General features: G+C 35.4%; 1 protein-coding gene and 2 long non-coding RNA genes across 3 annotated transcripts; all 3 read left to right on the top strand.

Moving 5' to 3' along the window:
- Positions 1-1386: 1386 nt before the first annotated feature.
- LOC110932860 (protein FAR1-RELATED SEQUENCE 9-like) lies at positions 1387-2710 on the top strand. Its single transcript, XM_022176113.1, has 3 exons — positions 1387-1481; positions 1855-2074; positions 2351-2710. Exons 1-3 carry the CDS (start codon positions 1387-1389, stop codon positions 2708-2710), a joined length of 675 nt encoding a protein of 224 aa, XP_022031805.1.
- A 1856-nt stretch (positions 2711-4566) lies between these two features.
- LOC110935687 lies at positions 4567-7577 on the top strand. Its single transcript, XR_002589322.2, has 2 exons — positions 4567-4937; positions 6450-7577. It is a non-coding gene; the product is annotated as an uncharacterized LOC110935687 (long non-coding RNA).
- Positions 7578-8697: 1120 nt separating this feature from the next.
- LOC110935686 lies at positions 8698-13301 on the top strand. The gene is made up of 2 exons (XR_004873146.1): positions 8698-10541; positions 12054-13301. It is a non-coding gene; the product is annotated as an uncharacterized LOC110935686 (long non-coding RNA).
- The last annotated feature ends 220 nt before the right edge of the window (positions 13302-13521 follow it).

Raw genomic sequence — 13521 nt, 5'->3', positions numbered from 1 at the left:
AAAAGTGTGAGAACGGTGAGAACGGATCCTGGCCCAACACGTGGCAGGGGGCACTAATTGATATGCAGGGGTACGATTGTCCTTTATACGTTCCCTCCTTATTCGCGTTATAAATCTGTTTCAAATTAAAACTCCAAAGATATCGTGTTAGCTATTACCTCCTTTGCAAGTTTTCTCGATCTATGGCGTCTAAGATGGATTCTGTTCGATAAATTAAAATTCGATCACGTTTCCTATTTTTGTTACAGCAAATCATGTGATAGATATGGTGTTTTGTTCCTTTTATGCTTGTTTCATTGTTTTTTTTTTTTTTAATTTATATTTTCATAATGTGTTGTATGCTTTTCAATGGCGTTGTTCATGTATCCAATTTATTCGCGTTTTCATTGGTAGTTAAACAATTAGTAAGAACTGATAATTGGAGTTTTCATTATTAATTTTAATTGTCCTTTGGGATCTAGTATATTTCTTATGTTTTTACGATCATTGGCATTTTACACCTGATTAGTTTTGAATATTATTTAGTAGTATTTGTAAACATCAGTTGTTACTATTTGTTAATTTGTGTAAACATTAGTTTTGTTAATTGTGGCATTTTCATTATGATGTAATATTTTGTTAATTATTTATGTTGTTAACTATTTTTAATTATTCATCTCATGGCGTTTTCATTATCACGTCGCATTAGTATTGTTAGTTCATTATTTTTGTTAATCAATAAAGTTATGGTGTGCGTATTTTGGCGTTTTCATCATGGGGTTTTCAAATTATGTGTTTATTATGTCTTGCTTATTCAATTAATAGCGTTTTAATCTATAATGTTATTACGAGACATTTTCTATTTTTAATGGCGTTTTTCTGAATTTTTTGTTCCTCACTGTGTTTTCTCAGACGAAGTTGCTTCCTCGAGTGAAAGGTTTTGCCCCAAAACTGGATTACCATTTATCATTCCTAACATTAGTGAAGAAATAAAGCCCACAATGGACATGATATTCACAAGCCTCGATGATTGTTATTCAATGTATGTTAAGTATGCCAAGGCTTGTGGGTCTTAAGTCAGGAAAGGGACTGAAAAGATAAACTCCAATGGTGTATTACATATTAAGTATTACATGTGTACGAGAGCTGGGGTATATAAGGACAAGAAGGTTGATACGTTGGACCCCAATCAAAAGGAACGTTTAGTGCGATCCAACTTTTCAAAGAGGACTGATTGTGGTGCACTGTTATGTGTAATTTTTTAGGCTGGATCATGGAAGGTCTATAAGTTTGTCGAGGAGCACAACCATGATCTTGTTGAACGTCGTGATAAGAATTTTCTTCCAACTAAACAACACCTGACTCAGCTCCAGAAGCATGTTATACACAGCATGTCTAAGTTGAAAAATGGGTCCAATCAAAGCGTTTAATGTTATGAAGACTTGTTTTGGCGGTTTTGAAGACGTGGGTGCAAGTAAAGTTGAATTTAAGAACTACAGGAGGCAAATTAAGTTGTTTATAGGGGAACCTGACGCCGATATGGTTGTGAGACATTTGGATGAAAAAAAAACATTCCCAGCCTAATTTCTTGTACGATTACTTCACAGACGAAGACAATCGTTTAAAGGGACTTTTTTGGTGTGACGATCAAGCCAAACGTAATTACCACGTGTTTGGTGATGTGATTTCGTTTGATGCCACGTATTGCTCCAACAAGTAATATTTTGTAATTCAATTTCTTCTGTTCTTTTTTGGGATTTTATGAGTTTACATGCAATGGCGTTTTTATGAGTTTACAGGCAATGGCGTTTTTATGAGTTTACAGGCAATGGCGTTTTATTATTGTTTCAGTTCTCATGGCGTTTTCATATGCAGATATGCTATGGTGTTTGTACCGTTCACTGGTATAGACAATCATCACTGCAATGTTACATTTGGTGCTGCATTATTGGCGTCGGAAACTGCTAATACGTATATTTGGTTGTTGAGAGTTTTTCTAAAAGCTGTTGGTTCTCAACCAAAAGTTGTTGTCACTGGCCAAGATCCAGCAATGAAGAAGGCTATTTCTGTTGTATTTGCTGACACGAGGCATCGGGTATGCATGTGGCATGTGATGCATAAACTTTCTCTGAAGGTTGATATGCTTATTTTTACCTTTGGCGTTTTAGGATATACTGCGTTTTAAAATATATGGTGTTCTATACCTTGTTACTGTTTTTTTAATTAAGTTTTGTCTTTGTGTAATATATATGTTTTCTTATGCATGGCATTTTCATGTTATATATAGGTTGGTGTTAGGCTATGCAATTCCACCAATTTCAAAGAACGTATTTACGGTGTTGTGTGGACGGATATTCTTACACCTGAATAGTTTGAATCAGAATGGGAAGTGGTCATTGGAGAGTTCAATTTAGTAGATAATGACTGGCTATCTGATATTTTTGCACTCAGGGAATCTTGGATCCCTGCATACTATAGAATGGAAGAGCTGTCGGGCCTTATGCGAACGACATCGAGGTCGGAGAGTGAGAATCATTTTTTTGGTCAAGTGTGCGATTCAAAAGCTACTCTTGTTGAGTTCATGACTCATTACGAAACTACAATAGAAGAACAGCGTTACACGCACCAGAAAAATGATCATGAATCTCGATACAAACGCCCCCAGTTGAAGATTAATTACCAAGTGTTGGAGGGCCAAGCTGCTGACATATACACGAAAATATTTTTGTGATGTTCAAGCTCAGCTAATCGGAATTGCGGATTTCAAAAATCAACATTATGAATATCAGCCCGATGGGTTTGTTAAGTTTTACATAAAGGAATTCCAGCAGCCTTGTACAACCTTATTTGAGGTAAACAATGGCGTTTTGTTTTTTATATGGCATTTTCTTTGCATGGCGTTTTATCATATCCAATAGTGTTTTTTTTTAATTTTTTTTAGACAAACATTCTTTGTATGGCGTTATAGAGATATTGTTTTTGGCATTTTTCAGGTAATGTACTCTAAGTCTGATTGCACATGCAGTTGCTCATGCAGGCGTTTTAAGAAGTTTGGTTTGGTATGTAGACAGATATTCTATGTTTTGAGAAGTATGGACATTAGGGAATTTCCAAAACAATACATTTCGAATAGATGGCGCAAAGAGGCTTCCCCACACTGCTCTCCCGAATACTCAATTAGTCATTAATATATGACGAGCTTGATCACGATATGCAAAGTATGATGTAAGATATTTTTTTTCAACGGAATATACTTTGAACCGTTTATCTGGTAATAAAGAGGAGCTATCCTTATACATGGATCACGTTCAATCTTATATGAAGAAGGTTCAAGATATGCAGATTGTTGCTCCTCCCGCTAGTACTAGGGAAAGATTTGCCGAGATAACCGGTCAATATAAAAACGACAAGAATCCGATAAGAGTCCCTGTTGGGTATAAATCCAAAGGTTCTGGTTGTCAGAAGCGCCTGAAATCTAAATAGCAGATAACAATCGAGAAAAAGAAATCAAAGTCGCAACCCGGGGCCAAAGAAAGACAGTGTCAGAACTGCAAAGGCTATGGACACTACGCATCGACATGCAAACAGGCCGTAATTAAAAGAAGATCGGCAAGGTCTTCGAGCGCCAGTGAAGAGTAGTTTGGCATTTTGTATTTTTCATTCTTACAGAACACACACAGGTTTTAGTTTGGCGTTTTACATCTCTTATATATCATTTTTGTTTTTTTTCCATCTTTTTTTCTACCTATTTGTTCATAACATGTTACTTCGAAGTTACATAACAAACAATATAAGATCGGACAAGCAAATGAAACGCCACTAAATAAAACAACCATAAACCTCTAATTTTGGTCATGCTAAACTCAATAATGTTTTGCTAAACGAGATGGGCAACATTGTTAATCCTCAGTCAAGAAAGATAATGTTGTCCACCCCGTTCAGCTAAACTTTATTGAGAACAAAACTGAATCTCCAAGAAATGACGTTTTTTCAATTTTGTGGTTTTTGTATGTTTTGGCGTTTATATTAAGGATAGACTCACTAAGATTTTACTCAATGAGATGGAAAATATCCTCGCATAAGGATTTTGCCCATCACATCTGTGACACTTGTGCTCCGTAAAATCAGTATGATGTAGAACAATATCATTTATCAAAGAAATAATGTGTTTTGGTCTCAATAGTTGTTTAATTGTGTTTGATAATTTTACGTTTTGATTCTAGTTCGATTTCAAGCTCTAAATCGCTTTCTAGAAAGTTATACACAAACTGATGCGTAAGCGTAATCAGTTTAACGCAACAAACACTCTGGAACAGTGACATAGGCTTAACATACCTTAAATAACCTTTACATAACTTAGAAATAAGTTTTGAAGGGATTGGTGTGTCAAAAACAAGTTTATTCGATAAAGGGACTATTTGCGTCAAACTGCAAAAGTCTACTGATTCGTATAGCAACGAACATTCCAGAACAAGATCATAAGCTAAATATACCCTAAATATCCTTTACATAGCTTAGAAATAGGCTTTGAAGGGTCCAGTATGCGAAAATACGCTTATTTGATCAATAGGGACTAAAAGTGTAACACCCCAAAACTCGAATTATTAAATTCGTTAGTAGGTTACCTTGGGTAATTAGATGAAGTACAACAACTAAGTTATTAAACTTAGTTAAATGTCTAATAAATAAGTAAAGGAATGAAGTTTGTGGCAACTATGATGATGTGTTAGAGTTGAGGGACCTAGATTGCCATAATGTAAACTAAAATATAATAAAAAAAAAAGAAAGCAAAAATAAAACCACAACACACACTGTGCGTGTGTGTGGTCGATCGCACAAGGCAGAGGGAAAGGGGTAAACCCTAATTCTCAAGAAATCTCCAAATTGAAAAGGGAATTGAAGGATTTTAGGATGCATGTATCAAGATTATCGATCTCCTAAGTGTTCTTCACTATCAAGTAAGTTAAATTATGTGTTTTAATGATAGTTGATGAAGTGGGTTTTAGTCAATCCGTGAAATCTTATGAAATTGAACATGTATATATGTTAGATTCACCATATAGAAGGTGTCTTGTGCTTGAATTTGAATGTATTGAAGATTTGAGGAAAAACCCACTTGTTCAAGTAGCATGGTAATCTTGTAGTTGTATAAGTTAAGTAATTTTGATGAATGAATGATTATGTACTAATGTATCGTTAGCTAATCATGTTGTAGGAGGTATGAATCATGTGAAATTGGTCGAATGATTGAGTTTTTATAGTTACTAATGGGTTATGCATAAAACTCATGTACATGATGCTTAAAATGTTGTACGCCCGCCAAGTGTTTGATAAAATGCCTACAAAGTTTGTGTAAAATAGTTAGTAAATTCGTCACTTTTGACAGCCTTAGATAGTCATCTTGTAAAGGCCGTATCTCATTCGTTATTAGGAGTTAGACAACGAGCCTTATATCGTTGAAAAGGTTGTTTTGCATATTACATTTCATATTTGGTCATAAGAGGCTGGTTATGAGATTAAGTGGGTCAAAACAGCATGAAAAGTTAGTAAATTCGTCACTTTTGACAGCCTTAGATAGTCATCTTGTAAAGGCCGTATCTCATTCGTTATTAGGAGTTAGACAACGAGCCTTATATCGTTGAAAAGGTTGTTTCGCATATTACATTTCATATTTGGTCATAAGAGGCTGGTTATGAGATTTAGTGGGTCAAAACAGCATGAAAAGTTAGTAAATTCGTTTTGATAGCAAGCTGTTTGGAAGCATTTCAGCTTCTGTGCTGATTTTGTAAAAATCATATAAAATCATAGGAATGTCCGATTGTTACGATCTTTATATGCTTAGAAAGATCTCTGAGTGTAGATCATTTCATATTTGAACATGAAGAACTAAATCAGAAGATAAATGGGTTAAAATGTGTCGTGAACAGCTGCTGCGCAGAAAGTGGCTGCACAAATTTTAGTATATATATTCAGTAAAAATAGTTGTATTGTTATGCACACTTGTATGAATCATGAACTACTGATTTTAATAAATTATTAGTAAGTTATTTGATTGTTTTAAGTGCCTAAAACACTTACCAACTAGTTTATGCATATAATTGCACCAACGGGTCGAAACGGGTTGTTGATAGAAAATAGTAGAATGGATGTGTAAAAAACCAAGGTGTTAAGAAATGGTATGAAATGTTTAACATATGAAGCAAGTTGCCTAACTTAGAAAAGGTTATCATTCTAAGTATGGAATTTTGAAAGAATAACGAACATGATGTAAATGCATAATTATGCATGCTAGAAGCTCATGTATGACTGTTGTGATGATGGAATGATAAATTGTTAGATTGATTAGCATTGTAGTATTATGATACATGTTAAACTCGATAAGCGATTGACACGTGAATAGAAGTGTGATTAGTGATGCGTATGATTATGTATACTAACTATTGAATGGATGTAATGGAATGAGATAATAGGAACGTGTCAAGGAGAGGTCAAGCATAGGAGGATAACGGGTCAAGATAAGGCAAGGTGACAAATACACTTAATGGCGAGGTAAGTGAATTTCGATTCACTTTTTAGTAGGTTTAATAGATTTTAATACTTATGTTTACGAAACATCATGAAAGAACATGTAATAATCAGAAGTACAAAGCCAATAATGCCTCATTATTGAGGAAGGTTGTATTAAGCCGAAAGTAAATTGGTGGGTTTAAACGGGTCGAATTTTATGTGCATATGTTGCGTAATGTAATAAAATTCGTTATGGTTAAGACCTTGGGTAGGAATTTTTAGTCATTATGTAAGGGGAACACTTCCCGGACCATTAGGAACAAGTTTTATATGATTCGGTTGTCGGTTAGTTAATGAACGGATTGTTTCATGTTAGTGTAGGAAATTTTATAAGTATATGTGTATAGGAACCCAAAGGGCACGTGGGTTGAATCATAGATTGTTTATACTATGTAAAGTTGTGAATGTGACATTCCGGCATAAACCTACATGTAAAAGAAGCTTGTGTATATATTCGTGATTAATTAATTGTGCGTAGGAAGGAACATTGGCATGTATGAAGGTACGCATGTATATGTAAGTGTGTATATATATATATATATATGTATGTATGATAATAAGTACGTAGGTGTGAATGTATGTGTGAATGAATGTTCAATGCTTAAGACATATGCATGAACGTTATCAAAGTGTTCGAGTATTTATGGTTACTAATGATGTGCGTTGAGTTGGAATGTAATGTAGGTATGGGATCGTTGGCTTCATGAAGAAATGGAGCTGGATTTGGATAAGAGTATTTAAGAAAGCGCTTGGACAATTCCACGACTACTTTATAGAATGCTCTACGAAATTCTATTATATAGTTTAATGTTGTATGGTATGTTAATGACTAATGGTTTGGTTGTACGTGGTGTCCACAGGTATCGCTTGGGTTTTCTCTACATTTATTGAAGTGAAGCGGACTTAGTTCGAGTTGAGAGCAAGGATTGTACGGGGTAGAATGGTCACATAGTGTAACTCATATAGATTTTGAAGTATTTGAACCTTCATGTGTTTGATATGTCTATTAAAGAACGAAATTTTTGGGCTCTTGTTTTCCGCTGCGTCGTATTTTAAGTTATTATACGTTAGTCTTACAGGGAATTGTTCTTATTACGAACGGGTCATGCCCGAATTTTGTTAAATAATAGTATGATAATATTACATTTTGGAATGTGTAATTTGGGCGTTACAAGTTGGTATCAGAGCCCTGGTTTGAGAGAATCAAGTAACAGGAGGTAAATACTTGAACTCAAACCGGTGTGCTCTCGTGACCAAGAACCCGTACAATCTAAGACTCGATCGAGGCCTAAATGCAAAAGCGAATGTAAGTATGTATTAGATTATGTATTTGAAGGAAACTAATAGTATGTTATGTGCAAGGTAAGCTTAAGAGTTTGAAGAGGGTGATCCGTGAATGCGGAATAGGATGAACGCCAAGACGGGCGAAGGTGCAACTAGGCAAATTAACCCCAGGTACACAATACTAATATGTATGAGTACCGATGTCAAAATAAAAAGGAAAGGGTCTCCTTGGGAGGGTAATTATTAAACGAAAGACCATGATGTGGTCTTGGGGAAGTTTTAGAAATATGCACGAAACCGAAACCCATCTCTCGGGCGTAAGGCGATGATTACACGAAGGCACGAAACTAGTGTGTGGATTGCGCACCTGGCCAGTACGCAAGAAGCGTATGAGGTTCGTGAGACCGTGGCAATTATTGCAGGTATGCCCGGTAGAACTGGGTAGTAGGTGGGCGCTATGTTGTAGCGAATGCGAAATAGCAAACCATTGCGGATTTGGTTATGCTAACGAAGGTTATGATAAGCTATGTGAGCCGACCGGTTCTAACAAACAAGTCGAGCAAGAATAAGCTACCATCCGTTTTGAACGGGTGACTTTGAATGCTCTCATGAATGCTAGAAGCTTAATCCGTTATACGGATATAAAGAAGAATTTATGTTAAAAGCGAAGAACCCAATTACTTGGGTAGTCGAATGTGTATGCTTAACTCTCTTTGAGAGTGTTTATGCCGAACCCAATTACTTGGGTAGTCGAATGTGTATGCTTAACTCTCTTTGAGAGTGTTTATGCCGAACCCAATTACTTGGGTAGTCGAATGTGTATGCTTAACTCTCTTTGAGAGTGTTTATGCCGAACCCAATTACTTGGGTAGTCGAATATGATAAGGTAAGTGATTCATGTAATCACTTCTTAGTACAAGTAAGTAATATACTGTTTAAATTAATTGAACATAATGTTTGAAGTCATATATGTGATGAAGTCTTTCATTGTAAATGATTGAATTAAAGTTGACCAAAATGCCCTTGAAGGGTATTTTGGGCAAACGATAGTAAAAAGTGGTTTAGAACCAAGTTGTTCGATCAATGTAATGTTTTAGATAAGTATGGAAGTGAGAAGTATGGTCTTTGTAATCCATAGACCTTACAATGCGTAAATACCCATTACGGGTCAAAATGAGCTTTTGAGCGAAAAATAGATTAAGAGAACGCTAGACATCCGAGAATTTAATCTTTATGATAGGCGTCAATGAAACCATTAAGTTCTTATGAGATTGAGGTCAATTAAACAGTTTACGATGATAACTGCACGAACGGGTCAAATAATTAGAAGGTCATAATAAGCCGAATGCATGTAAGTTAAGAATTTCCTTAATCCGGATGTGGGATTTTAAGTTTATATGATGGAATGTGAATTTACAAGCGTGTAGGAGGAAACAGGAGGTTAAACGGGTCAAAAGTTACGCGCGTTTTAGTGCGCTCGGACGACGAAACGGATCTGCAAAAAAAAGGACTTTTCTAGAGGCCGTCGCCGACGGGTTCCCACCCCGTCGCCGACGGGCTCCCAAAAGCACGAAAGAGGCCGACGGCTTAAATGACTGGTTACGGGACTTTTGGGCGACGGGTATAAGGAGAGGCCGTCGCCGACGGGTCCCCACCCCGTCGCCGACGGGTTGACCAGCCCGATTCTCTGTTTTTGCTTTGTGTAACATTTCCGAGTGATTCGTAACGCATTCCGGTGTATCACTCGATGATTCGTAAAGCTTCTCATGAAAATATAGGCAAGTACCTTCGAAGATAAGCAAGTATGTACGTTTGTATGCATTTGTTCACGTATGTAGAAGTTATGTAAGTAAGGTATGCGTGACCGTAGGTATGTTTATAGTATGTGGGTTCTATACGTATGTATGTTTTATAACTCTAAGAGTACGTAAGTAAGTAAGTAAATACGTGTGTTGATTTAGACACATTGAGGGCTAACGTTATTAATGGTGTACCTGGAGAATGATAAGTAATGCAGGTACACTCATGAAGCCTCACCAGGAAATGGATACGCAGATGAAATGCTGGAAGTTTGTAAAAGAATGAAATGTGAAGTGTACACGTATAATCTTGTCTTATGTTGTGTGCTAATGTTTTGAAGGCATGTAATAAGACATAATGACCCAGGTACGTAAATTTAGCGTACGGGTGCATGTAATGCTAAAATTTAGTGAGCGAAGGAAAATTTTAATAAAACCTAATAACAGAATGGAAACGAAGAAATAAAAACTAGACGGGTTAAAGAAGATGAGAAAAAGGTTTCGGGGACGAAACCTTCTTTAAGGGGGGTAGATTTGTAACACCCCAACACTCGAATTATTAAATTCGTTAGTAGGTTACTTTGGGTAATTAGATGAAGTACAACAACTAAGTTATTAAACTTAGTTAAATGTCTAATAAATAAGTAAAGGAATGAAGTTTGTGGCAACTATGATGATGTATTAGAGTTGAGGGACCTAGATTGCCATAATGTAAACTAAAATATAATAAAAAAAAAGAAAGAAAAAATAAAACCACAACACACACTGTGCGTGTGTGTGGTCGATCGCACAAGGCAGAGGGAAAGGGGTAAACCCTAATTCTCAAGAAATCTCCAAATTGAAAAGGGAATTGAAGGATTTTAGGATGCATGTATCAAGATTATCGATCTCCTAAGTGTTCTTCACTATCAAGTAAGTTAAATTATGTGTTTTAATGATAGTTGATGAAGTGGGTTTTAGTCAATCCGTGAAATCTTATGAAATTGAACATGTATATATGTTAGATTCACCATATAGAAGGTGTCTTGTGCTTGAATTTGAATGTATTGAAGATTTGAGGAAAAACCCACTTGTTCAAGTAGCATGGTAATCTTGTAGTTGTATAAGTTAAGTAATTTTGATGAATGAATGATTATGTACTAATGTATCGTTAGCTAATCATGTTGTAGGAGGTATGAATCATGTGAAATTGGTCGAATGATTGAGTTTTTATAGTTACTAATGGGTTATGCATAAAACTCATGTACATGATGCTTAAAATGTTGTACGCCCGCCAAGTGTTTGATAAAATGCCTACAAAGTTTGTGTAAAATAGTTAGTAAATTCGTCACTTTTGACAGCCTTAGATAGTCATCTTGTAAAGGCCGTATCTCATTCGTTATTAGGAGTTAGACAACGAGCCTTATATCGTTGAAAAGGTTGTTTTGCATATTACATTTCATATTTGGTCATAAGAGGCTGGTTATGAGATTAAGTGGGTCAAAACAGCATGAAAAGTTAGTAAATTCGTCACTTTTGACAGCCTTAGATAGTCATCTTGTAAAGGCCGTATCTCATTCGTTATTAGGAGTTAGACAACGAGCCTTATATCGTTGAAAAGGTTGTTTCGCATATTACATTTCATATTTGGTCATAAAAGGCTGGTTATGAGATTTAGTGGGTCAAAACAGCATGAAAAGTTAGTAAATTCGTTTTGATAGCAAGCTGTTTGGAAGCATTTCAGCTTCTGTGCTGATTTTGTAAAAATCATATAAAATCATAGGAATGTCCGATTGTTACGATCTTTATATGCTTAGGAAGATCTCTGAGTGTAGATCATTTCATATTTGAACATGAAGAACTAAATCAGAAGATAAATGGGTTAAAATGTGTCGTGAACAGCTGCTGCGCAGAAAGTGGCTGCACAAATTTTAGTATATATATTCAGTAAAAATAGTTGTATTGTTATGCACACTTGTATGAATCATGAACTACTGATTTTAATAAATTATTAGTAAGTTATTTGATTGTTTTAAGTGCCTAAAACACTTACCAACTAGTTTATGCATATAATTGCACCAACGGGTCGAAACGGGTTGTTGATAGAAAATAGTAGAATGGATGTGTAAAAAACCAAGGTGTTAAGAAATGGTATGAAATGTTTAACATATGAAGCAAGTTGCCTAACTTAGAAAAGGTTATCATTCTAAGTATGGAATTTTGAAAGAATAACGAACATGATGTAAATGCATAATTATGCATGCTAGAAGCTCATGTATGACTGTTGTGATGATGGAATGATAAATTGTTAGATTGATTAGCATTGTAGTATTATGATACATGTTGAACTCGATAAGCGATTGACACGTGAATAGAAGTGTGATTAGTGATGCGTATGATTATGTATACTAACTATTGAATGGATGTAATGGAATGAGATAATAGGAACGTGTCAAGGAGAGGTCAAGCATAGGAGGATAACGGGTCAAGATAAGGCAAGGTGACAAATACACTTAATGGAGTACTCGAGGTAAGTGAATTTCGATTCACTTTTTAGTAGGTTTAATAGATTTTAATACTTATGTTTACGAAACATCATGAAAGAACATGTAATAATCAGAAGTACAAAGCCAATAATGCCTCATTATCGAGGAAGGTTGTATTAAGCCGAAAGTAAATTGGTGGGTTTAAACGGGTCGAATTTTATGTGCATATGTTGCGTAATGTAATAAAATTCGTTATGGTTAAGACCTTGGGTAGGAATTTTTAGTCATTATGTAAGGGGAACACTTCCCGGACCATTAGGAACAAGTTTTATATGATTCGGTTGTCGGTTTGTTAATGAACGGATTGTTTCATGTTAGTGTAGGAAATTTTATAAGTATATGTGTATAGGAACCCAAAGGGTACGTGGGTTGAATCATAGATTGTTTATACTATGTAAAGTTGTGAATGTGACATTCCGGCATAAACCTACATGTAAAAGAAGCTTGTGTATATATTCGTGATTAATTGATTGTGCGTAGGAAGGAACATTGGCATGTATGAAGGTACGCATGTATATGTAAGTGTGTATATATATATATATATATGTATGTATGATAATAAGTACGTAGGTGTGAATGTATGTGTGAATGAATGTTCAATGCTTAAGACATATGCATGAACGTTATCAAAGTGTTCGAGTATTTATGGTTACTAATGATGTGCGTTGAGTTGGAATGTAATGTAGGTATGGGATCGTTGGCTTCATGATGAAATGGAGCTGGATTTGGATAAGAGTATTTAAGAAAGCGCTTGGACAATTCCACGACTACTTTATAGAATGCTCTACGAAATTCTATTATATAGTTTAATGTTGTATGGTATGTTAATGACTAATGGTTTGGTTGTACGTGGTGTCCACAGGTATCGCTTGGGTTTTCTCTACATTTATTGAAGTGAAGCGGACTTAGTTCGAGTTGAGAGCAAGGATTGTACGGGGTAGAATGGTCACATAGTGTAACTCATATAGATTTTGAAGTATTTGAACCTTCATGTGTTTGATATGTCTATTAAAGAACGAAATTTTTGGGCTCTTGTTTTCTGCTGCGTCGTATTTTAAGTTATTATACGTTAGTCTTACAGGGAATTGTTCTTATTACGAACGGGTCATGCCCGAATTTTGTTAAATAATAGTATGATAATATTACATTTTGGAATGTGTAATTTGGGCGTTACAAAAAGCGCCAACATTTGAACTCTTCGTCTTTTGAGCTTTGTTATATCTTTTGAACAAGAAATATACGCAATCCCAAGTGAGTACATAGTCCCCTCTTTTACCGTTTTCAAATGTTTTGGGGTGATTCATATGTGTAACCGATTTGTTTTCCAAATGTATGGCATATATGTGTTTACTAAGTGCTTTTATGTG

Source organism: Helianthus annuus, chromosome 11, assembly GCF_002127325.2.
Source record: "Helianthus annuus cultivar XRQ/B chromosome 11, HanXRQr2.0-SUNRISE, whole genome shotgun sequence".
NCBI lineage: Eukaryota > Viridiplantae > Streptophyta > Magnoliopsida > Asterales > Asteraceae > Helianthus > Helianthus annuus.
This window is presented reverse-complemented; position numbering and strand designations above follow the sequence as displayed.